General features: G+C 51.8%; 1 protein-coding gene across 1 annotated transcript in view; it reads right to left on the reverse strand.

Annotated features, from left to right (window-relative positions):
• Positions 1-7,851: 7,851 nt before the first annotated feature.
• The window catches only part of LOC309411555 (heparan sulfate glucosamine 3-O-sulfotransferase 3B1-like), a gene marked incomplete at its 5' end in the record, with an annotated part of 28,457 nt that continues 11,600 nt past the window's right edge, over positions 7,852-24,708 (reverse strand). The window contains one exon of the mRNA XM_082008222.1: positions 7,852-9,604. Coding sequence (XP_081864348.1) covers positions 8,986-9,604 — 619 coding nt within the window. The 3' untranslated portion in view covers positions 7,852-8,985. The remainder of the gene's footprint in view (positions 9,605-24,708) is intronic.

The raw sequence follows: 24,708 nt of genomic DNA on the forward strand, positions 1-24,708 counted from the left end.
GTTCTCCTTTTCCCACTGAGGTTTGGGACTCTGGATCTAGACCAGGATGGCCAGAGCCTTCCCCAGTTCTCAGCAGCGAGATGTCATGCTCTGACTATAGTCCACCAGCTTTATGGGCTGCAACCACATGAATGCGATTCACCTGCTCACTTTCCCCCTCTTCTTTCCTGAGCTCAGCTTCGGGAATTCAACACTGGAGCCTGGCGTGTCATCCAGGAGAGCACAGGTGGGAGAGGAAGACCCTGGTAAATCCAAGCCTGCTGTAACCACACTCCCCTTGAAAGCTGCTCATGAAGCACTAGGGAAACCGACCTGTAGGCGACTTCTCTTACCCCAAACCAGCCAGAAGCGCAATTTCACTCCTGATGAGAGTTTGAAGAGCTGTGACGAGTCAGCCATATCCAACTTAAATTATGCATTTATTGTCTCGGTGTGCACGACCCACTGGGTTTCAGAAATACTCTTGCATATAAAGTACTTCTAAGCAACTCCAACCCACGCAAAGGGCCCAGAAAGACAATACTTGTGACATCCCTATACAGCCCGACCATACTCGCTTCCCATATCGCCCTTGGGCGATCTGCTGGCCGCCCGCAGCTTCCTCCCTGGCTCACCCTTTGGAGGCAGGGAACCTCCGCCAGCTGCGGCTCTGCCCGCCTAGCTCTTCCCTGCCGGCTTTCCTGGCTGCGCGCTCCCTCCTGCTTTGCCCAAGGAGGTGTTGGAGCAGCTCTAGCTGTCTGCCCAGGTCATCTGCCAGCCAGGTTACCTTGCAGCAACCCGTGCTGGCTGGAAACCGCGGTTCCTCCCACGGGAGATGCAGTAGGATCGCTCTTGGTGACTGTGGGTAGCCGGCTCTGCTTCTGCAGCAGTTGGAAACAAAGGAATCTTCTGGAGGTTCAGGCCAGTATATGTGAAACGGCCAGTACTTGGATGCCTTTCCAAATTACCTGAGTTTCTTTGATCTGCAGCTGGGACTGGAAGTTTCATAAGAAGGGGTATTTGCTACTCTCTCACGGTTCAAGATCTGCCTCGTCTGGAGAAAGGACTCCAACGCGCTGCTAGAGCCAACCCAGGCAGAGCACGGAGCTCTGAATTACAGGATCACCCCTGTTCCCCTGCCAGCAGCAGAAAAGAAAGCTCCAGGAGCAGGGAACTGGAGGCGAATCTATCTGGGGTCAGAGATGAGATACTGGATGGAAACGACATGTCTGATCCAGTCCTGTATGGGAGCATCCGAAGAGCTTGCTCCAGGCACCTGGAAAAGAGCTAAACTTCAGATAACAAATCTTCAGTGAAAAAGGAGGTGTGACCCAAAATAGCAAAGCAGGAAAACTAACACTTCCGTTAAGCAGGACACACGTGCCTGGGACAGAGCCGCAGATGATAGGTGGAAGAATCAAATTTAAAACCTCTGCAACAGCCTGCATCTATGGTAAGACCCAGGGATGCTGCGAGGAACAGCAAAGCCGGTGCTGTTCTGTGAAAAGCACTTGACAAAATTCCTCGAGAACTGCAGGAAAAGCCTCTTTTTGTTAGAGTAAAAGACCACACCAGAACCTGTATACCCAACTTGGTACTAGGAGAAAGGACACGGGTGGCCTCAGGGAGCAAGGACAAGCTGAGGTCCTGAGGAAGACCTGGGGCAGAGCCTACCAGGGTCCCTGGGGAGGGAGGCTGGAGTTGTGCCATGAAACCCAAGCTAGGCTCCCTGCCTCCTTTCAAGGGTGATGCAGAATTATCTAGGGATGCTGCTCTTATTAAAAAGAAAAAAATTCTCTTTGCTGCAATGCCAAAGAGTTATATAAAAATAATTCATGGCCAGATTAATGAGAGAGAGAAAGTCATTAGAAATCAAAAATGAGATAATTCTGCTGTAGATGTGAGTGATGGTGAGAAATAAATTATATTTGGCTGACGTTACTTAATTAGTTGGAAACATGGTGCTTTCTTAAATTTTCTTTGGTGAAGCTTTTAAGCTTTTGATACATAAATTCCCAGCTAAATAACCTAGATGTCAAAGCAGCCAGTTGCATCCTCTCTGCCAAGCCATTTTTTGAGCGTATTATTTTAACACGTCATTCGTTCACTCGGGATTTTGGTTGCTACCAGGGCATGGCGTGTATCTTCTGGCAGGAGCCCAATGTCAGGATCAGACTTTGCTCCCGAGGACAGCTGGTACCATCTTCCTCCCTACCAGCTCCTGGTGGGATGGGAAAAGATCAAGCCAAGACAAATGGTGATGCCTTCATTGCTGCAAGCAACTTGAATAACCAGTAACACTTAGCACTGCTGCAGTGCTTCTCATCAAGCACCTGAGAAAACTTAATGAACATGAATTAAGCTTCCCAATTATAGCTGACTGTATAAATAGTTGCAAATAATATTCCTGGAGGATGCTCTTTGGATTTTAACTGAATTGTTACAATGGCTGATTCTTGCAATCCTGTTTGTAAGCTCCTTCTCAGAGGGAGGGGGAAAACTGTGGAGAAGCTAAAACCTAAAAATCCTGCAGGACTGAACCATGGTCTGCTGGAAAATAAGAATCGGCAGCAGTAAACAGAGCCAACAGCTTCGTGAGAAGAGTTTAGAAGCAACGAGGTCAACCAGCCTGCTGTGTCTGTGGTACCAGTTGCTCCTTCCCAGTGAATTAGGGTGTAGGACCCTGCAGTGATCTGGAATAGGTGTTTGAATTAAATTCATCTGCAAATGGGGAAATCCTGATTGACAGGAAGCTCTGAGGACTTGCAATGGCCATGAGGCTTTATCCCAGCTGAAGGTACCAACACTAACATTTGACACAGGAATTCCTCTCTCTAATAAAGAGGCCATTATACAAGGTGCTGAACACTTACCTTGCACAGAAATGTTTGAATGATTTATAACTAATTAGTCAGTATTATTACCTTTTTAAATATATGCATTAGGAAAAGAGTTAACACCGTGGTTCTTAACCACAGAGAGAAGTTGGAGGATAATAAAATTTAGCTTTAAATAAAGCTACTAACCGACAGCTCTAATGGCTAAGTAAGATTTTTGAAGGGGTGAAAAAATAACAAAAACTCTGACAGAAGAAACAAAGCAACTCCTATTACAGGATCGTGGTGGCTAGGGAACTGGGACCGCCAGCACCACAAACTCTCAGCCATCCCTAAACCAGTCCCAAGGAAGAAAGGCGCTCATATAATAGTGACTTCTTCCTTAAACCAGGCCCCGGTAAAAACTTTCTCGAGCCTCAAGGTTGTTTTAAATGCAATATTTTGGCCCAAAAGCCAATAAACATGGAGCTCCCTACAAAACCCACTGTCTTTTTCAATGGCTTTATTAGCATGGACTCAACTCCAAGATTTACCAGCACTTTTTTGCCTTCATAGATCCTGCCCAGATCTTTCCCTAGTGCTTACAGGCTGCCCCAGCTCTTTCCTCCATCCTTTTAACCTTCCCTCACCCTCCTCAAAGAGGTCTCCACATCCCCCTGGTGCCACATGGACACGCTCACAGCGGCAGCCCTTTCCCTTTCCGATGAATGCCTCCCTGCTCTGTGCTTTCTCATCCCTGACGTCTGCACCTTTGCAAGGTGACACCTTTCTGGGACGTTACCTCAGCACGAGGCCTCAAGCACCTTCACTAAAGTGCCGCATGTGTTTGCACAGCCTGGAGACCTGGTTGATTTTTAGATTAAAGCAATAGCTCATCACCTTCCTTCCACCAGCTTGGGGAAAAAGCAAATCCACCTTGGTTACCACCATCCTTGGGAGCAACTTTTCAATAGCTGCCTCAGCCTCACCTATCTCTTCATCAAACCATTCTCCTTCTTCAAGGGTTTCCTCCTTCAGCAGAGTTCCCCAGAGCTACCAGAGGACCCTTCAGCCCATCTCCTTCAGGGCAAATGCTTCTCTGCATTCAGAATGTGATCCCATAGACTGCACTGACACCCTTACTCTTACCTTCTAGAGGCTCTTGCCAAAACAGCATCTGAGAATGGGGCCCAGCCCAAACTGGGGAAACAGTCCCCAGTATCCACAAGCCCAGGTGCAACTGGGAATAGCCTACAGGGAGATGCAGAAACCAGGGCAGATGATACTGAACTCCATAAAGACTTACCTTCCCTTTACTCCTCTAGCACCAGTCCCCCTGTGAAGGAGAAGCACCACACTCTTTCCATCCCAGAACTGAGTGGCGCTTATGAGATACAAGAACGAGGGACAGCACTCTACGAGCTGCTGCAAAACCAGGTGGAGCTGTGGCCTGGGGTGCCTACAGGACTGGCATCTGCTGGGGCAGTAGTGGAGGAGCACCTGGTTTTGAATGCAACCAAGGTGAGGCGAGAATGAGGCAACGAGTTGCTCAACTCCATCAAGCTGAGGTTGGCTCTCAGCACATGCAGCTGTGCCACTCAACAAAAGGTACATGGGAATTTTGAAGTAAAATCGATGTATCTATGTTTTTAAAATGAGGCACCTATAGAGTTTAAGCATTGCCAGAGTTTGGGAGCAGTTAATTACAATCCTGACAAGCTGCAGGTTTCCAGGTTGAACTCCTCCTAAATCGCCATGTTAAATCTTGTGCTTACTTTTGACTCCTTTTTCTAGGTGGTCTCTGAAAAATGGGCAATCTGAAAGACTCCCATCAATTACTCTGCACCAGATGCACGACTTCCTAAGAAAAATTAAATTATTTTAATTCAGTTTAGTTAAGTGGCAATTGCTACATTACATAAATCTGTAACTCTCTTTAGGCGCTCCTTTGTATAGCACGGATCCGGGACTCTTCTGAATTTAATAAGAATGAATTTTTATATCTTAAAGTGCTGAGTGTGTAGGGAGCAACAGCAACTGCTGGCCCCAGAGGTTTGGCAATGCTTTTGAAAAGAAACTTGGCACCGGCAAGTTTCCCCACCACCGGCTATAAAGGGCTGGATTCGTCCTCCAGCATCCCTACGCAGGAGGATGGTTTCACCAACCACCAAGACCGTCCTCAGCTGGGCTGAGGGCGATCCCTCCGGTCTCCTTCCCTGAAATAGTGTTTGATGAAGGTACGTTCCTTGGGACAGATAAACCCCCGCACAACCCGACGGAGCGGGACACGCACGCATTGGCCACCCGGCCAGGCCACCGGCTCCCAAACACGGCCCCGTGCTGGACGGGGGCTCGTGTGCGTGGTTAAAAACCGGCGCTGCGGGGCTGTGCCCCGGGGCCAGCACAGCTGCACGGGCATTAGTGGGGTGGACATGCGAGCGCGGGGGGCAGCACCACCAAGCCCACCTGGGGACGGCCCCTCCGCCTCCACAGCACCGAACGGATACAGCCGTCTCCATCGCTTGGTAAAATATAGCTTTTATTTGTTCATACAAATAGTATGAATTATCAGAATTTCATTTTCCTAGAAACATCTTTCTCTGTGTAAAATTAATTTGTGTTGTACATACCACAAAATACTCGGTTTACAGCTTTTTTCAGATCTTTTTTGTGGGGTTTTTTTGTTTGTTTTTCTCTCCATTTTGTTCTTTTTCTTACAAATTGGCTACTCTATAGTACCATGTTACAGACAACACCTCACTAATACCTGTACTGCACTTCTGAATACAGGACTGAATGAAACTCAGCCATAAATTAATGTTACAATGTGGAAGAAAAAAAAAAAAAAAGAACTTCTAATCACACCTCCAAGCTTAACTTCAAAAAAAGGTGCTTTTTTAAAAAATGATGACAATAGCACTGATTCCAGTATTAGCAACCAGATGTACACCACGGGGAATTCACCTTCATTGTCGTATTTGTTAGGTAAGGTCTTTGTATTAAAAGTCTAGTGCAGACTCCTTTATGAAGGATATTGAGCCAAGGCTAACAATTTGCTTAAGGTTAGAAGAGTTATTATTCTACTCTCCAACAAGATTGCTTCATGAGAGCACTTTGCAGCAGGGGTTGATTATACAAATTAAGCCCACACTCTGCTGTATAGCTGAGGAAGGCATTGGGATATTAAAAACTCGTTTCCAAGAAAGCAAGAAGGAAGACATAGGGGATGCAAAATATTCCGGCATTCACAAGCAGGCACGCACACGTGCTCCGGAGGGAACCAGACGGAAGGAAGCCACGTCAACGCAGGATCCCGGAGGCTCTTGCCACGCAGCGGAAACCGCCCGGGGAAGGGGCACAGTCCCGGCTGAGAGCTTGCCCAAAGGCCAACTGGAGAGTCTAGCTTCTTTCCATACGTTGCATGAGCTGGCTAGTAGGAAGACTGAGGTTTTGAGAACCCAAAATCACTCTTTTCCACCAGGGAGTATTTTCTTCTCCCGCCCACCCCTCACCCCCCTGCAGCCCCTTCCCTCGGTCACCCGACAGCCACGGGGTTTGTGATAAAGCAGACACGCTCGTGCGTTCATCACCTGTCCTGGCAGTGGGGAACAGAGTCGGGGACCTGGCTGGAGCAGAAGCCAAAGACCCCAAACATCCATAGATCCAACCACCGCCTGAGGTTTGCAGCTGCATTTTGCAGGACGGGGGTCACGCGTGCGGTCTGTCAGCCTGCGCAGCCCACCCACGCTCAGCTGTGACCCCTGGAAGGGGGAACTGTGTCGGCTAGAAATGGCTCAGGGCAAAAAGGAGAGGATTTGCCCAATTTTCCCTTTCTGTAGGATGATGTGCTTGGAGGCACACCCCAGGGAGGGATTTGCATCCTGCTGAAGACAGGTTTGCTCGGCAGCTCAGTCCTGACGTTACGCTTAGCATCGCCTTTCCTTGAGGACCTCCCAGTGCGCTGCACCCACGTGCGAACCCACAGACGCCTCGTCGGCACTGACAGGGGTGCGAGTCCCAAATCCCTTCGGAGGTGCACCGCCGCTGAGCCAAGCCACGAGCCCTGAGGTTCAAAGCGCTGAAAGGCCGCGCTTTACCTGCAGATCCCTGCAGCGGATCCCGGAGCGGGTCTGCTCTTCGCCGTATGTACCTGAGCAGGACCAGATCAAGACCCAGGGCTCCAAGGAGCCTTTTCATCAGCAAACAGCCACAGCAGAGAGCCGTAAGGGGCAGCCAAGAGCAAGGAGGCTGTGGAATTAAAAGAAACATCTGGGAAACAGCACCGAATGCAGCCCAGCCCAGCTGGGCACGGCTCAGCAACGGGGTGCTCAAAGGTGGCTTGCTACGGGTGACGGGAGAGGTGCAGGGCACGCATTTATATATGAAACTAGAGCTTTAACTCGGCTCACATACACTCTGCCGTTGGTGCATTTGGCGTTTCGAGTTTCACTTACGCTGCTTTATGCAAGCGCTGCCACAGTAACATCACGAGATTATCCAGCAAGCTCCACGCTCGGTGCGGAACACCGTTTCAGCCGCTGCAGGCGAGGTGCGTGGGGTTTTGTTGCCCAAAGACAACATAGCCCTGCTTCTCTTAAAAATTCAAGGAGCAAATCACTTCTGCCACCGCCTTGCTCGAAAAATGTTCCAGTCGAGCTAGCAGAACCTCCGACAGTAACGATAAGGCATCGGACACTCACGGTGCTTATCGAGACCTCCTGAGCACCCAAAACATGGCTCGAGCTCTTGGGACACCCCTGCCAACCTATCCTAAAATCCCAAAGCAGTTGGTTCCAGGGAAGGGTCTCCAGGTTATTGTACCTGGGTTGAAGATTAAGTGCTCCTGTCCTGCCTGGCTGCCACCCCCGCGCTCGCCCGCGGCGTCAGGGACGCACCAGCCGCGCCTGGGCTGCCAGCAACCCCCCGACCCACGTACAGCCCGGACTGCCCCCGCTCTTCTACAGATTCATCCTCCTTGGCAAAGCAGCGCTTCTCCCCGGCTCTAGGCAAACGCTGCTCCTTGGGAGAGGCCATGGGTGGGGTGTTGGACCAACAAGTAATGGTCATCAAGAGGGCCAAGGCTGTCGTTCCCCTGTCTCACGTGCCGGGGGCTGCTCCGGCGGCCGCGGGGCTGGAGGCAGCGCCGCCGGCGCCGCGTGTGGGGATGCCCTCCATGCTGGGGATGGCACCAAGCACAGACCCGGGGTTTTCCTGTGGCTCTGCCAGCGTCTTTGGTGGGTGGACGCTGCTCCCCACGCTGCCGGCGCAGCCACCTCCCAGCCGTGCCCCGTGTGCGCGGGCGCTCCCGGAGCGACGCTTCTTGCGAGTCATTCAGAGCAGCACCGAGCGCGCCACGGACAGATACGCCTATTTTTATGTTTGTCCCGCAGTAAAGATTTAAAATGCATGGAGGGATCGTGGGAAAGAGCCTCCTTGACGAAAGGCAAGAGGGAAGAGTACACCGAGGAGAGCGCTCTGCCCACGCGACGGGCTCCACCGCTGCTCCGCCAGACACCGCGCGGATCACCCTCCCGCGGAGCCCTGGCCCGCGGAGCGGCAGCTCTGCGGCTCGGGGTTCCCTGCGCTCCGCAGCCGCCGGGGGAACACGCTGCTGCTCAGCCCAGGTACGCGGGGTGCAGGGAGATGCTCGGCCTCCCTCCCCACCTGCCCCGGAGAAACCCCCCTGGGGCCACGGGGCTAACCCGAAAGCTGTGGGATGAGGGAGCACAACACCCGAGCAGAGACTGGGACACCGCAATAGGGAAAGCAAGTGTTTATAAAGGCCAGATACCCGTAACAAAAATAAATTTGTGCTTTCCCTCCCTCCCCACCCCTCTCCCCGCCACCCTCGCCTTTTTTGATTTTTTTAAAAATACAAATTTTGTTTAGGAAAACTGGAAGCACCATCTGTTACAAACCAAACCAAAAAGAGGAGAAATCGGGAGGAGGGGAAAAAAAAAAAAAAAAAGAAAAGGAGAAACATATTAGAATTAAACACTGTGGAATGTTAAACAGGTTACGGGCTACCGTTCTAGCCAGTGCGGTTAGGCAGCTTAGTGAATTAATTGCTTAGGAATTAAAAATAAATTATTATAAAATAGATTTCTGTACATTTTACATACATATATATCTCTTTATATACGCAAACCGTGCTGGGCAAGTAATTACAGGGGCCTTTCCCACACTAGTCTCAGTCCCAGCCGAAGTCCTGCCCCGTCATCTGGTAGAACTTCATGTTGAAGGGCCGGTAGAAGTCCCGCAGTCTCTGCACCACCTCCTGGTCTATGTCGGGGTGGGTCCTGCCTTTCGTCTTCCCCAGGCAGTGGGGTTTGCTGCTGCCTTCCGCCTTCTTCAGGCACGGGAACCCCTTGGTTTTGTTGAAGTAGAAGTGTTTGTCGGTGATGATCCTCTTGAGGCCCAGAAAGTCCTGGACCCTGCCCAGCTCCCCCGCGGGGTCGCTGATCAGCCTCTCCCCGCTGACGAAGAGGATCTGCCCGATGGGGAAGTAGAGGAGCCAGTTCTCCAGGTGCTTGGCGTAGATGCCAATCTGGATGGCGCTCCACGAGGTGTCGATCAGGCCCGTAGTCCTGTTTTTGAAGGTCAGGCTCTCAAAGGTGGGGATATCAGGCTTCTTGGAGAGCGTCTGGGTGTAGTCCGAGATGGCTCTGGTCACGGGGTCCCGCACCACCACGATGAGCTTTGTGCCCTTGGACATGGAGGAGATGCGGGCTGGGGCCTCCTTGGTGACGAAGTAGCTGGGGGTCTTCTCCATGGTGATCTGCCCCTCCAGGGTCCTGGGCATGAGGTCCCTGCCGGCAGAACACGCACAGGTCAGATCAGCAGGTAGCAGGAATAAAAATACACATCTAGAATCATTTAGGTTGGAAAAGACATTTATGAACATCAAGTCCAACCGTAAACCTAACACCACCAAGTCTACCAATACCTATATGTATATATATACATATATATACATTCACACATAGATACACAAGAATTTTTCTCCCTAAAATGCCTACACAGGTCATCTAGCTCATACAGACAAATCCATTTGCCATTGATTTAGGGATTAAGAGGGGATTATTATTAAAGGCCACTGTATTAGAAATCCAGCTGAGTAATCTCCCAGTTATCCATGAGTGGATTATCTGGGCTGCACTCTGCACCTTGAATGTGGCTACACACACCACACTGGCTCCTGACCGGTCAGGATGGGTCCTGGCCAATGCCAGAGAGCCTGGAAAGGCCCTTTCCAGCCCAGGGCTCTTTTTTCTCCGGGGGAATGAAGAGGAACAGCGTAGCAGAACAGCAGGAGCTCACCGGAGCACATCAACCTTGCTTTCCCTTAGCATCCCACACACAACACTTTCCTCAATTCAGGTGAGAGAGTGCAACTTGTCCCGGCACGTGCCTGGCTTGTCAACAGCAGGACCTTACCCAACCGCAGGGGTCCTCTTGCGCCCAGCTTCACCCGTTGCTTTACTGTTCCCTATCGCTGTGCAGACTTGTTCCCTAATTCGCGCTAGAAGGAGCATCAAGACCTGCCAGTGGCATCTTCAGCACGTCCCAGGCCAGCACCCAGCGAGGACAACCTCCCGTCTCCACTGCCACACAGGCTACAGCAGGTGTAGCAACCTCAGCTCATGAGGTTTGAGCTCACAAAACACTCTTGAAACCTAAAGCCCTCAGCAATTCCACCTTATTCCTTGGCTATTTCTAATTAACCATGTGGGGAAAAACTAGAGAGCTTGCAGAAATGGTGGAAGCAGCATGAAGCAGGAAGAGTAATTTTTTCCTAACATTCACTAGGCAAGCCTAAATATGCTAGACCATTTGCCAATTCTTTCCTTTTATAACCCAATGGGATTTATTTGCTCTAGGTTGCGAGACAGTTAAAAAAAAAAGGCAAGAGGAGAGTCAGCCACCAAATTAAAGCTATAAAACTTGATTAAGTTTTCAAAGCATTCAACCAGCACAGAGAAATAACCAGCCAACGTGCGATCTGCAAGGCTCAGACAGCGTTTCCCTCAGACACATGACACTGCAGGCAGAGGCTATTTGTTCCCTGATGGCCATCTCCTCCCTCACTGCTTTTATGCTTCTACAGCAAAGATCACCATGGGCTCTTGCAATTAAAAAAGCCACTGGTAATTTGGTTGCCCAGATTAAGGGAAAAAAATGACCCATCTGTTCTGAGGCCAAATAATAGGAAAACCAGGAATGAGAGGTCTGATTGAATCAAAACTCATCACATGCCTATGCAAGTTGGTCAGTAGCTATTTATGCAACTACTGTTTAGCTCACACCATACCTGGTATTTTACTTCATCAGCTTCCAGCACTAACTTCATGCAATGTCTGTACTGGCAAGGGGCACCCAATGGATACACCCCTACACTTCAGGTGGGGTGTGCTCAGGGGCTGCCCAGAAAGCCCCTTCTCCATAGACCCATGGTGGGAAACGGTCCCCACACCAGATCTGGACGAGTGGTGATGGACAAGCTGGACTGTGGAGGAAGGGGATATCAGCTTGTGGAAACCCCCAGCCATGCCCAAGGGTGGTGGCAACTCCTAGGGCTGCAATTTCAAGGCCATGCAAGTAGTTTCACATGCAGACAAAAACATGCTGGTCTACCAGACACCTGGGATGCAAGAGCTTCTGGAAGTCAGGATCCAGCATGTGCCAACAAACAGTAACCAAAATAAAACTCTGACTAATCCTTCACCTTCTTGGCCAACTCCACAAACCTGTAACGCCGTCGCAGAACAGAGACAGTCAATAACGCTCAGAGAGCAACTCTTAAATCTATCGTGGGCTGATGTGGATTTCAACAGTCTACTCATTAAGTGGTGTCTCTTTTTATGACCATATTAAATCCGAGTTCTACATCCTGCTCTGGCCACCAACTGCTTTTCAGCTCGATTTAAGAGGTTGGTTTCAACCCATGAAGTCCTTAATGGCCTGGGATCTGCCTAAAGAGGAGACTGCTTCCCAAAACGTGCTCAGGACGGCCACGCTGCACTGAAGTCCTTTGGCTTCAGGCCAGGTCCATCAGATTGCTTGTTGTATAGGGCCCTGCACCTTGAGACCGACTTCTCCTCCAGGACTGCTACAGTCAGTATTTATCAGTCTCCTGGGAATGAAAAAAGGGTTATTTTTTCCTCCTTGCACAAGAGAGGCATTGGGTAGGGCCAGGCCATGAAACAGGAGGAAATTGCTGGGAGTGGAGGTGCTGAGTCAGTTGATCTGGTTGGGAAACACAGGCTCTTAATTCTTAATTAGTGTTTCAACACACACAGAGGAGTGCACCGCAGAAGTGGAAGACAGCAAGGATCAACTAATTGTCTAAGAGGCATCCACTGGCCCAGTGTCAGTCCCTTTTCAGACCAGTCAGCACCTGAACCCACACTCTTGATTTGTGGCTGAGGACATCCAACATGTCTTGTTTCTGACAGAGCTGAGAGCACTCAGGTCTAGACCCCCAAAAATAGTTTTGGGTTTTTTTGAGAGGCCCTGAATCTTTAGCATTTGCAGAGCATCTTGCTGGTGACCTGTCGCAGCAAGAGAAGCAAGACAAGGCATATCATTGACACTGCTACTGCAGTCTGCCTTGGTCAGCACAGGCTAAGATGAGCAGAGATAAAAATGGAGCCTTCAACCCAAGAACGAGAGCTGAATCCACCAAAACCAGCTTTCAGGCCTAGCTCCAGCTCTCTCTTCCTTCGTTTTACCCAGACAGGTGCCAGGCATAGCCCAAAACTAAGATCCTTGAGATTGATTGTCTCAGACACTGCCTTGTTTGAAAAGTAGCAGCATGAAAGCTAGACAGCAGGAAGTGAAGCCAAATATTGTGGCCCATGGATGTGGTTTGAACTTCTGACAGCACCACATCCAGGAAAGCAAAGTTTTATTGCATGGATCTGTCCATTGTGAGGAGCTTTCCCATGGTTTTCATAATCTCCCATAGAGGCATTGATTGTCATGCTGGCAGCCAGAGACAACCGAGCCTCAGGGACAGGAGGAACTGGTAAGTTGGCTGGTTTGAACCCACAAAGGTGGAGAAGTCACCAAGAAGCGTTTATTCCCATTCAAACCAATATTGGAGAAGGGCAACTTGGCCTGCAGCTGAGCACTGCAGCTCCAACACCACATGCTGGACGTATGTGTTGGTGGAAGTAGGACCCGACTCCAGCTCTGAACACATCTTCTCCCGGGGCTCCAAGACAGCAAGGGCTGCACTGAATAACAGCCATTGCAGGAGGAGGGAAAGAGGAGCTGTAATGGTCAGAAAAGCTGTAGCCACCCTGTGCTGGGCAGGATGGAACCCCTTTGGGCAAAAGTAACAGCAGAAACCCATGTTCAGCTCAGTGGTGGGTCCACAGTTCAGCCCTGGGGCAGCTCGTGACAGCTGTGGGTTCCTCCATTTCCATGGAAGCTTCACAGGCACATTAGAGACCTGGGCAGCTTCCGCCAGCGCTGTTTGGTGCAAGACAAGATCAGCAGAGGTGCAGCTACCACCGTTGTACCGATGGGAGAGGAAAGGGAGATGACAAAGGGAGTCAGGCTGTGGGAAATGGGGAGCTCAGCTGAGCCCTCGGACAAAAGCTGCTGGACCAGTTGGGACAGGGCTGGATGAAGACACCACTGAGGGCTCTAGCGGGTACTGCAGTGGATAATAAAGGTAGCAAGGAACACTTGGCAAGCGGTCCCTCCTGCCTTGTGAGCCTCCTGCCTTCTGGCAACCTGGAGTTCAAAGACCTCTGGAGCCAGCATCTGCACCCAAATCATCCCGTTTCCTAGTGACTATGAACTGTCTGATCCTTTCAAACCCGTGACCACTTTTGGCCTTGAGAACACCCCACAGCAGAGAGTCCCAGCACTGAAGCACTGCCTTCACCTGCCACTCGAACCCTGCTCGGGAAGGGATGAGGCACCTAGTTTCTGAGCCTGGAAGAGGAAAGCGAGGATGAGGAGCAGCGTCCGAGAGCCAGCAGACTCCCGGTATCCCTCACTCCCCACCGAGCCCCGCCGGCAAAGGGGCTCAGCGCCGCTCTGCTGACCTCGGCAGAGCTGCCGGCAGCGCCGGGTGTCCCAGCGAGGAGGGAGTTGCTGCGTGAGCACAGCTATGAATTTTCCGCAGGCAGAGAGCAGAGCCCCTAACCCTGAGCTATTAACATGTCAAGAGGGACAGAGGAAAAGCTTTTCCTTTAATGAATATTTCCTCAGTGAAGCCTGCACCCTTCGTAGGCGACGTGATAGGCTTAGTCTAAAGATGGATTGGCCTACTTTACCTATTAACCACTTAGACTAATGTGATAAAGGTTCTCTTTATTCAAACAGCCCTAATCCCCAGCCCCACGCAGCTCTGAAGCCTGGAATAAGAAGGGATGCTAAAACAAACTCTGCCAGGCTGCTGCTCGGAGAGGCACTCGGGCGGGAATTATATGTATTTTTTTTTTTTAAGTGCAAACTTCTCCAATGCGAAAACCGGACCCAGAGCGAGATAGATTTACAAAGTGGGGATGACAGGTGGCCACACGGTAATCCAATCCTGAAGCCTAATGCCCTTTGTGGCAGCTTTTGTCTGCGCAGAGGGGCTCCGGGCTAATCTGCTGCCAGTTCTCAAGGAGGAACGGCGAGGGGCCGGGGGGGGGTCGAGGGGACCTCCGCAACCTGTTGCTGCCTTATTCGCCGCAGGTAGGACGGACCGTCGCGCAGGACAGCGCACGGCCGTCGTTACTGATTTTATCCCCGGGGATGTGTGTCGGTCCCCCCCACGCACCTCCTGCCGTTCGCAAACACCCGCTGGGATAAACCCCTCCGGGGTCTGCTGGAGCCCGAAGGCCCATGGCAAGGCTCGGCTCGGGGGGCTGGAGACAACTGTCCCCGGCCGTCTGCCCGCACGGAGGTCACCGTCAGGCTGCCCAGCCGAGACCTGGCATGCTCAGGCGCTCCTGCTGCTGAACAGGAGTCCTGGAGCCGAGCGGATGAAGAGTTTTCCCTCCTGGGGAGGGTTTCATGACGGCTATATTCCTACCCAGCACCCAGAGCCACCCAGCAGCGCTGCCGGAGACGTCCCCCTCGCCCCAGCGTGCTCAAGAGTTGAAGTCCCACCGGTAAGTGTTAAAATCGGGGTGCCCCATGCTGCAGCGACGGCACCCTTCAGTCTCAAACCCCTGCGCTCCAGACCACCCCCTCGCTCAATCCTCTGAGCTGCCTCAGTTTCCCTCTGCAAGGGCAACAAAACTCTCCTAGAGGAGATGGGCAGCTGGGTACAGGGTGTTGTAAAAACAAGAGGTGCGTTGTTACGGTCAGGATAAAACAGCGCCGTATTGCGATGCAGCTACAAGACGCAGACCGGGGAGCGCTCGCAGCAGTCCCCGCGGCAGCTCTGCCAGCAGATACAGCAAGAATCACCTTTGGTGCAGAATTTCTAGGCTTCCCCCCCACCCCCCCGGCCAGCTGTTTCCTAGAAGCAAGAAAAATGGGGTAAAGGGGAGAAAAAGCAAGTCAAACTATTTTGGACGCCAGCCACATTCATGCCGAGTTCAGACCTGTAATCCAGAACCATTTGCTTTGCTGCCCAGCAGTGCACAACCAGAACCACCAACTATTTCTGGCCAGTTTCTACCCAAATTCCTGACTGGTGTTTCAAGAAGTTAAAAAGTGATTTCTTCCCAGAAAACCAAATTTTGGCAACCTGTTATCTAGGGAAAGCACTCCCAAATGCTCCCAAAAGGCTAAGAAACCACACAGATTAGGTTGAAACCTTATGGTGAGAAGGTAAATAGAAACGCAAAAGGTAGACACGAAAGTTCTCCCATCCTGGGAAGAGACAGATTTTTAGCCTCCAGAGTCGTGACATGGGGTTTGAAAACCCGAGGTGACAACATGCCCAGGCAGCGCGACCCAGAACGTGGTACAATTTGGTGCATGTGATGAATTTGTTATGACTTCTGCTGTGTTTCCAATTTGCAGGCTAGAAAGCAAACAAGCCTGCTGGTACCAGCTCGGAAGAGCCTTAAAGGAAGTACATGCAGAAGATGAGGCAGGCTGAAGCCTCGTCCCCTCCCACGCTGATGCTCTCCAGCCTGCTGCTCCCACTCCTGTCTCGTCCCGGTCCCCAACCCAGCACGGTCCCACTCGGCTCTCCTCCGGTCAGGATCCCACCAAAGCCAAAGGACTTCTTTCAAACCGCAGTCTGTCTGCCCGCTGTCTTAAATCAAACACGTGTCTGAGGAGGGCTTTACTGCCCTTCCCACCCTGCACAGCCAATTCCCATTAAAATCACCCTGCTTCTCTGCCTCATCCTCTCTTCCCCTGCCCCAATAAATAAATTTAGGCCAAGTGAGCTAAACCTAGTATCTTGAAAAAGAGCTGTAGACACCCAGGAATGGATGGGGGTGGCCTCTCCATTGCTGGCAGCTTTGCCTTCCAGCCCACCCGCTCCGCCAAGGTGATACCCAGTTGTTCCCAGTCTCCGAGGCAGCATATTGCTGTCAGAAAGCAGAAAAATTTACAATGGTGATCAAAGCAGCCAAGGGCTGGATTAAAACCACACGCTTGTAGCCCTGCACCGCTATGTGACAGTGAGCAAGAGCTCTGCAATGCTCTGGGAAGCAAAAACCTAGAGCATCACCAGCATCACCGGCTCGGCTCCCAAGGCCACCACACTGGACCCGTCCTGGCCCCACCTGGCCGCCCTCTCCATGGGACCGATCACAAAATCATCAAATCCCAGAAATACTCCTTAAGAGCAAGAACACGACAAGCTCAGAGAAAGACTGTTAAAATAATAAAGAGTTTTCACTACGTCACGGAGCTTGCCACCAGCGTCAAGGTCAACTGGCTGCAAAATCACCCACTTGGCCTTGACTTTCGGGTGGCAGCAGCTCCGATGGAGGAAGGAGGCAGGTGGAGGAAGAGGAAGAATCACATAGAGAAGAGGCAATAGCAGATTCCTCTTTGAGGGTGGGAGCGCTTGCTGGTTTATTATTTAATAGTCACTTTTTTTCTGACCAAAGCCTTGCCCGGCGCAGGCTGTGCAGTAGCGCGCAACCTCTCCTCTTTTTACGACCAGTGGTAAGGGCAACACGTGCGCCTTTGTCTCGGGCGGGAGCCCGCTGTTTGGGTTGGCAAATTATATAACAATAAAAAGGGAATGGCTGGGAACCAGCCTCGGCCTTTTTGAGGCGGGTGTAACCCTATCCAGCTTCGTCAAACACTTGCCACGACATTTACACAAACCAGATGATGGGAATTAATGAACTTTGGGGGTGAGGAAGGGGTAGGTAAAGGAGCAAGAAGAGGGGGGAAAAAATATGGGGGCCTGAAAGTAATGTTTTTCTCACTCTCCTTGCTCCCTGCCCCCAAATCTGCAGGTGCCTTTCACCGGTTGGGGAGTTTGGGGATTAAAGGAGGCAGGGGAGGGTAACAGCATGCCAAGGCTCCCCATCATGAAGCTGCTCCAGGGCTTCCATGGGGCTAAAGAGCCGGTGGCCGCGGGTGGCATCACCACATACCCCACAGGAGCAGGCTCTGGCCTGGCCATGGAGTCTGATCTAAGTTCCTTTGATGCGGATAAAAAAAAAAAAAATCCCATCAAAGGCGGGGGGGAGCGGGGAGACGTGGGGCATCAGCAGATGGTCCTTTGGTCCCCACTCCATGCAGGCAGAGCCGGATCGAACCAAGCGGCCCCGGCAAATCAAAGCAAGCAGTTCCTCGAGGAGAGGACAACACACTGCTGCAGTCACGAGGGGTTGGGGTTTTTGGAGAGTTTTTGGGTTTTGTTTTTTTTTTTTCTTCATAGAAGACTTTATCTGCCTCCCCCAAAGTCACCACATTCGGGTCAGATCTCGGAGCCACCACGGAGGCTCGACCCTCCCCGCGCTGCAGGCGAGGGACACGGGGCGCAGAGCTGAGCGGAGAGCTTGCAGCAGCGTCTGAGCGCCCAACCTGGGCAAAGTGGGGCCTGATCCATGTGCCAAACCCGGAGGGTTTGTGCCTCCGGGAACAGCAATCGGTGTGATGAGCAGAACCAGCCTCTGCTGCAAAGGCCGCCTCCCGCTCCGCGCCAGCCAAAACCCACCTCCCTCCCAAACGCCTCCCCCGCCTCACGGGTTTAAGCGGCTTAATTAGAAGCGCAGACTCATAACCAAGATAATGACATGTTATCCCTCGCGGGGCTGCTGCCCTGTATAACGAAGTGCCATATATGGTGCACCGTATAGCTGCAGCCTATAGGGGAGGAATAACTTATAGCAGCAGGAACACCTGAATGGAGTCTTGTCTGCGTGGGGACTGGGTTTGTGCTTTCACCCGAGAGCGTAAGAGGCCAAAGAGCCACGAAGACCCCTTTGAGACCGGTGGGCCGCGCAGCTGTCACCCCCGGGACGTGCCCATCCTTGGCGATGGATCGCAAAGGCACGGAGCTGGTCTTGGAGGCGGCTGGCCGGAGCAATCCCCCTTCCCACCCCAGAGCCGGTGGTCCACACTGGCAGCTTTGGGGAGGAGGGGCGCAAGGGGATGGCGCCGGCCTGAAAGCTTGGGAGAAACGTATCCTGCTTGCGGATGCTCGCATTGATAAGCCCGCAGGGTGCAGCCCTCTCCGTCAGGCCAAAGCCCCTGCGGCCCAGGGACCTCCAACCCTTGCCAGAAGAGGACTAGGGCAGAGCAAGAACAGGGCAAGCGGCACCCCCGTCCCCCACCGCCCTCCCAGCCTCCACCCAAATTCAGCTCAGGGGCTTTCCTGGGCCTGATGCAATTTGTCTACCTAATAACCCACAACTGAACTCTCTTCCAAGTCCTTGTCCAGGCTCCTCCTGAACCCATGCAGACCCTCCACGTGCACAGTCTGCCCTGGGTCCTGGCTTTGCCCGTGGTGCACCGGCTCCTGGCCTCATGCCATAGCCCCCGTCCCTGCACCATGACACCAATCCATCCCTCCCTCGACCTCCAGCCCAGCTCTGGCTTCGTAGAGTACCGTGTCTTCCCCCGGGACATCTCTTTGCCAGGCTGAGGTCTGCCGGCCTACTTCTTCATCCCACAAACAGAAATTCCTCCAGCCCTAAAGAACAAACCCAAAACGTTGCCGCTGTCACCACCGGGCCGGACTCATACACCGACTGAACGTGAGGCGTGGGGCTTTCTTTGGACTAGGAAGGGCCAAGTTTCCAATTATTTCCTTCCCTCTCCCCCCAACAACAGCCTGAGACATTACAACGGCTCAGCAAGAACTTCCCCTCCTCCTTTGCTGGAGCCGGGCAAGATATCCACCAACTCCCCCAGTTCATTATGTAGGCCCTCCTCTTTACGTAAACCCCGAAGCCCCTCTCTGTCCCCCATCATACTTAAAAGCTCTGAACTTCCACTAAACAATTACCTTCACCGGGGAGAGAGGGGCAGCACTTTACATATCAAAGGGCTGCTTTGGAGGGATTTACAATAATTTAAGATGAAGTGGTAAATATTCTATTCACTCCAGTTTATCTCCAGTAATAATTACAATCCTATTAGCAAGGTCCCAAGAAAGTGATTGCGTTATCGTCTGGAGAGCGTCTATGTGGATTTCTTGGAGGGGTGGGATGGAGGCGGCCACAGGCAAGTAAAGAAGTAAAAGCAACAAAAGACACAGTTGCCAGCACCTCCCCTCCCCCAGAAGGATTTGGTCTCCATTGTCCCGATGCTTCAATAGCGCTTTGCTCCGAAAATACGAGCTTTCGAGCGCAGTAAGGAGGCGGGGCTGAAATGAGCATCTTATTCCTCTTGGTCACCCCCGGTTCCCTTTCACCGCCGCGGGTCCCCCCGCTGCCGCTCCGGCCGACAAAGAGCACACGTTGCTGCTCCCGCGGGCGCGGGGGCCGCGCCGCGATTAAAAGCTAATTGCTGTTTATGGGTGAGTTCTTTAGAATATTGCCCAGCATCACCGGACTTCACTACCCACTGGTCAAGTCATGTGAGATTACTCTAATCTGTCTCCATTTCCCCCTCCCCAAAAAAGGGGAAAAAAGACTGTTTTTGTTTAAAAGAAGAACAGGGAAGGGCAGTTCTGTGAAATTAATGATTTAAGGACGGGGAAAAAAAACGCTAAGCCCAGCAGGAAACACGACTGAATTAACAGGCAAACAGGGACTAAAGAATTTTTTCCAGCAGATTGCAGGGCCAACTGTCTCAGCCAAGCCGTGTATTTTACTCCTGCGCCATGTCTCCTCTCAGTACACGCCGCTGGTGTTTAACTGGAACTTATCCCTGCAGTTGCACCAGTGTAACCTCCTTCCCTCTCTCCTGGCACCTGAAGGCCACCAGTGGAAGTCCTCACCACCTCCACCAGAAGCCGGTCGCTCGGCTCTGCTCACCCTGGCATGGATGTGAGTCAGCAGCTACTCCAGAGCTGCACCAGAGCAGGTCTGGAACAAGCTAAGATTACTTTCGCCGTGTCCAAGAGTTTGTCGCAAAGTGGGAGAAACATTTTTCTCTATAAATTAAACAGACAACAGCCTGAAAGGGACGAAAGAGGAAGAATTTTAGGCATCTGCAGAGATTTCAGCGCTCAGAACTCACTCCCGGGGAAAAAGAAATTCTCCAGATTGCCTCTGCCTCTTACTCTATTGCAACCAAAAGGACCAGCCATTTCTTTTCCCTCAGAAATTTATGGCCGTGAGTTAACATTACATGTACTAAGCTCCTCCTATGCAAAGATTTGGTAGAGCCATTTATTGCCCCTCACTACAGGAAGGACGTTGAGTTGCTGGAGCGTGTCCAGAGAAGGGCAATGGAGCTGGGGAGGGGTCTGGAGCACAAGTCTGATGAGGAGCGGCTGAGGGAACTGGGGGTGTTCAGTCTGGAGAAGAGGAAGCTGAGGGGAGCCCTCATCGCTCTCTACAACGACCTGAAAGGGGGTTGTGGTGAGGTGGATGTTGGTCTCTTCTCCCAAGTAACCAGCGATAGGACAAGAGGAAATGGCCTCAAGTTGTGCCAGGGGAGGTTTAGATTGGATATTAGGAAAAATTTCGTCACTGAGAGAGTGGTCAAGCATTGGAACAGGCTGCCCAGGGAGGTGGTGGAGTCGCCATCTCTGGAAGTGTTCAAAAAACATGTGGATGTGGCACTTCAGGACATGGTTTAGGGGACATGGTGGCGCTGGATTAATGGTTGGACTTGATGATCTTGAAGGTCCTTTCCAACCTAGTGATTCTGTGATAGATTCATTGCAAGACAAAGATCTGCTCTTCGAGCCTCTTACAGCGACTGCTGCTTTAACACATCCATGTACCAGAGATGTTACGTCTTGAACTCAGCTTTACTTGGGAAGCACTCATCCTGCCCTTCGTGGGAAGCTGGAACTAGTATCTGCTGAGCTTATCTAAGCTAAGGATGGGCTTAGCAGCTGCAAGCACAGAAGTAATGTCCCCATCCAAAGAAAAGGCAAAGCAAGAGAGTCAAGGTCTGGAGTTATCAGCTAAACTGTGGAAAGAAATTGAAAAGGCAAAACCCAAAACACAGCCGTTGCAAGGCTTTTGCTAGCTCTGAGTAAAGGAAGGAGCAAAGGAAGCCTGGCTTGGAAGAGGATTAAAAGCAGATAAAGAAATCATAGCTAGTGGGACATCCAAGACACAGCTGCGGTACAGGCAGGTGACAGAAGTGTCCCCTGGGGCAGAGGACATGGGGCCAACACGGCTGTCATTTGGCTTCAGCCAACGCCCGAGACCCCAATCTCAAGCGTTTGGCGTCAGCTCCAGCAGGAGAACTGGGCTGTTCCCGTAACTCGCACCACAAAGCCCACCACTTGCCATCAGCCCCTTCGCCATGCAGCTACAGCTCGGCCACGTCCAAGCGGCACCAGTGCCCGCTGCTCACGCTGCAGCCTCTTCCCGAGGTTCTTCCCTCTCGCCCCTTCCCTGCCATGGAGGCTCAGCCACAACCAACGCAGCAGGAGCATCAGCCAGCGCCGTCAGCGTTCAGCCATCAGCAACGCACCCACCAGCCCAGCACAGACTCCGTAGCACCAAACTGCTCCCACACCCACCGATTTGCTCTCTTAATTTGTGCAATGGCACTAGTCCTCTCAAAGATGTTGAAACCCCATAGGCACTGCTACTCACCGGTCTTTTGGACATTCCTCCTCCTCATAGGTCTTGGGAAAATGCTTCCTTGCAGCAAAAATAGGAACCTCCATTGGGTTAAACCCCATGGACATGCGGATCTGGGATGTGGGGGAGGCAGAAGCGGGCTCGGAGGCGTGCAGAGCCGGCACTGCAGACCACGTTCCGCTTGCCACCTTTCAGCTGGTGCCCCAGAAGCACCAGGTGTTTCAAGAATTAGATGCCCAAAGCATAGCATCACAACTTCTCCAAGAGCAGAACCACCCACCACTGCACATGGAGGCAGAGCATCCTGGCTCCCCCGAAGGGATGTGCCGTGGGGTTGGACCCTGCATGGGACACCCTGTTACCCATGACCTGCAACACCGGAGCACCCTGGGGGTCCTGCCCCTGGCTAGGAGACCAGGGGGTATTCCTAACCCAAGTAGCCTGTGGGAGGTTATCGCATCAGCATCATCCCTACAGTTCCGGCTCTCCAGGGTCCCGATATGCCATACGCTGGTGGTGGGGAGCTCCGTGAGCAGAGTACATCTCGGTTACGACCCAAAGGGCACGTCTTGTGCATCTAATGCAGGGGGAGATGGTCGCTTCATGTACCCCCCAGCCATGTGTGGGGCAGACTGCTGCAGTGTTTCTGCTGCAATTGGGCAGAAGTTTCCTAGAAAAGAGCTTGATTCAACAGAAGCAACCCCTGCTGGAGTCCTGTTTAGGACAGCAGTCCATATGGTTTATATGGACATGGATTTTTATGGCACATACTTATAAATCAACTTGCTGGTTAAGCAAGCACGCACCAGTGAGCACTGCAGCAGCCTCTCTCTAACGACCAAAAGCAGCTGGACGTGGGTGGTCAATCCCAGTAGACCAAGGCTGAAGGTTCAGAAGCACCTAACAAGTTTCCACCCAGGATAGGACTACAAGGACATGAACTTCAGCACCCCTTCCCACATCATCCCTCCCCTCGGGGCACTGCTGAGCCACCACGTTTTACGTGCTCTGATTTTGCTAGAAGAGGGGAAAAAACAACAACCCAACCCACAAACCAAAGAGCCAACCCCAAACTAAACGTTGCACAAGTCAACAGCCACTGAACAAAACTGACCCAGTGAGACACGGGTAGGACCACGTTCCCCTATTGCCACGTTCATAAATCATGGCCCTGCCGAGCGATCTTTTGTGTTTTCCCCACACAGAAATTAATGCCCTAATCCGTGTGCCTGCACAGGCAGGTAACCAGTCACGCTGATAATGCCGCCTTTTGTTGAACACCCGCGCGAGCGGCCCAGCGTTTGCACAGGGAGGGCTTCGCTTGCCACCTTGGCACACATTTCTCCTAATCAAGCCCAGCCTTTCTGCGCTGGGGCTTTACAACCGCGACTAGAGGAAAAAGCTTCTCTATAAAGCCCTTTCTGCTCGCACCCCTCGGTCCGTGACCAATGCAGGGGGAACATCCCCAGCGATTCACCTGCCCTCAGGGTAAGACATGCCAAAGCGGGGCTTAAACCACTGTGCTGGGGTAAGAGCCCCAAAAGAGACTAGTGCCAGCGGCAGCCACGTGACAGCTCTGCTCCTCTTCCTCGCTGTGAAGATAGCAAAGCAGGGAAGGGAGCAGGGAAACAGCTTTATTGACACAGCGGTGCTTTCCTCCAGGCATTGAGAGCCCTTGGAGCATCTTCCATGTGACGGCTGAACTGGAGCCTGCTAGCTCCTCCACAGCACATGGAAATGGAGCTCTAAGGGTGGCAGGGCCAGGGCAAGCTTGAAACAAGCCTTGAAGCAGATATACGTCTACAGGTCTTCAAAAAAGCAATATAGGATCTCCAGAAATCCACCTTCTGCACCTAAATGGGCATCCAGCATCACCTGGACAGCAGAGACCTTCAAAACAATGGCTTAGAATGTGGCCAGCTTTCCATTTTCACTATGGAAAAAAGAAAGTTATAATATTTTTTCCTACCCTTTTTGACAATGCATGCAAGTTCCTAACACAGGCCAAATGAGGCCAGCAAGCAGCTGCCAAACCCCAGCTGCGTAACTCCACCTGCCTCCAGCAACATCCAAACCAGCCGCAGAACCATGTGGCACTGAGGTTCCTCCTCGACTCTCCTAAAGATAAGGGGATGCTGCCTCTGACCATCAGGGGACAGGTCACCTTCCCGGTGGCCAGTAACGCAGCAAAGAACAAACTCATCGGAGGAGAACCAGCTACATGGGAAGGTGCCCAACCAAGCAAGCACATCCCATACTCGCCAGATAGCTGCTCATTACCCTGAGCATCCCATTGAGAGGGTCAAGACTTTAAAATTGGTTTAGACTTTATTCCAAGCTGAGACACCCAATTAATTTCCAAAGATCTCCTTCTCCTTCCTTCCTCGTTCAGCAAAGGAGGGGCAGCACCGACCACGACCCAAACCAGTGGCAATCTGGATACTGGCCCGGTCAACGTGTTCCCCATTGAGATGAGCTATGTTTGCCACCCGCTGGAACAAAAGGCCTGGCAAATTAATGCACTGGTGATCCTCTCAGTACTGATCCCTAAACACATTTTAACACAAATGGGATTGTCACCTCAACTCATTTGTTAATGGATTTGTGATTTACAGTCATAAAGGAGTAGCACTGGAAGTTAATATCACTCCATGGTGAACAGACCAGGGCAGTGAGTGAGACACATTTGTCCAGAATGGGATTTTTTCCCCAACACCTCCAGTCAGGCCAGTATGAACCTCCTGAGTGTCTCCCCATCCTTTTTACCCCCCCCCCCACAAAACATCAAAGACAGAAAATAAAATTAGGTTCCAGGACAAAAAAGT

The sequence above is a fragment of the Phaethon aethereus genome (assembly GCF_964289735.1).
Source record: "Phaethon aethereus genome assembly, chromosome: 18".
Classification (NCBI taxonomy): Eukaryota; Metazoa; Chordata; class Aves; order Phaethontiformes; family Phaethontidae; genus Phaethon; species Phaethon aethereus.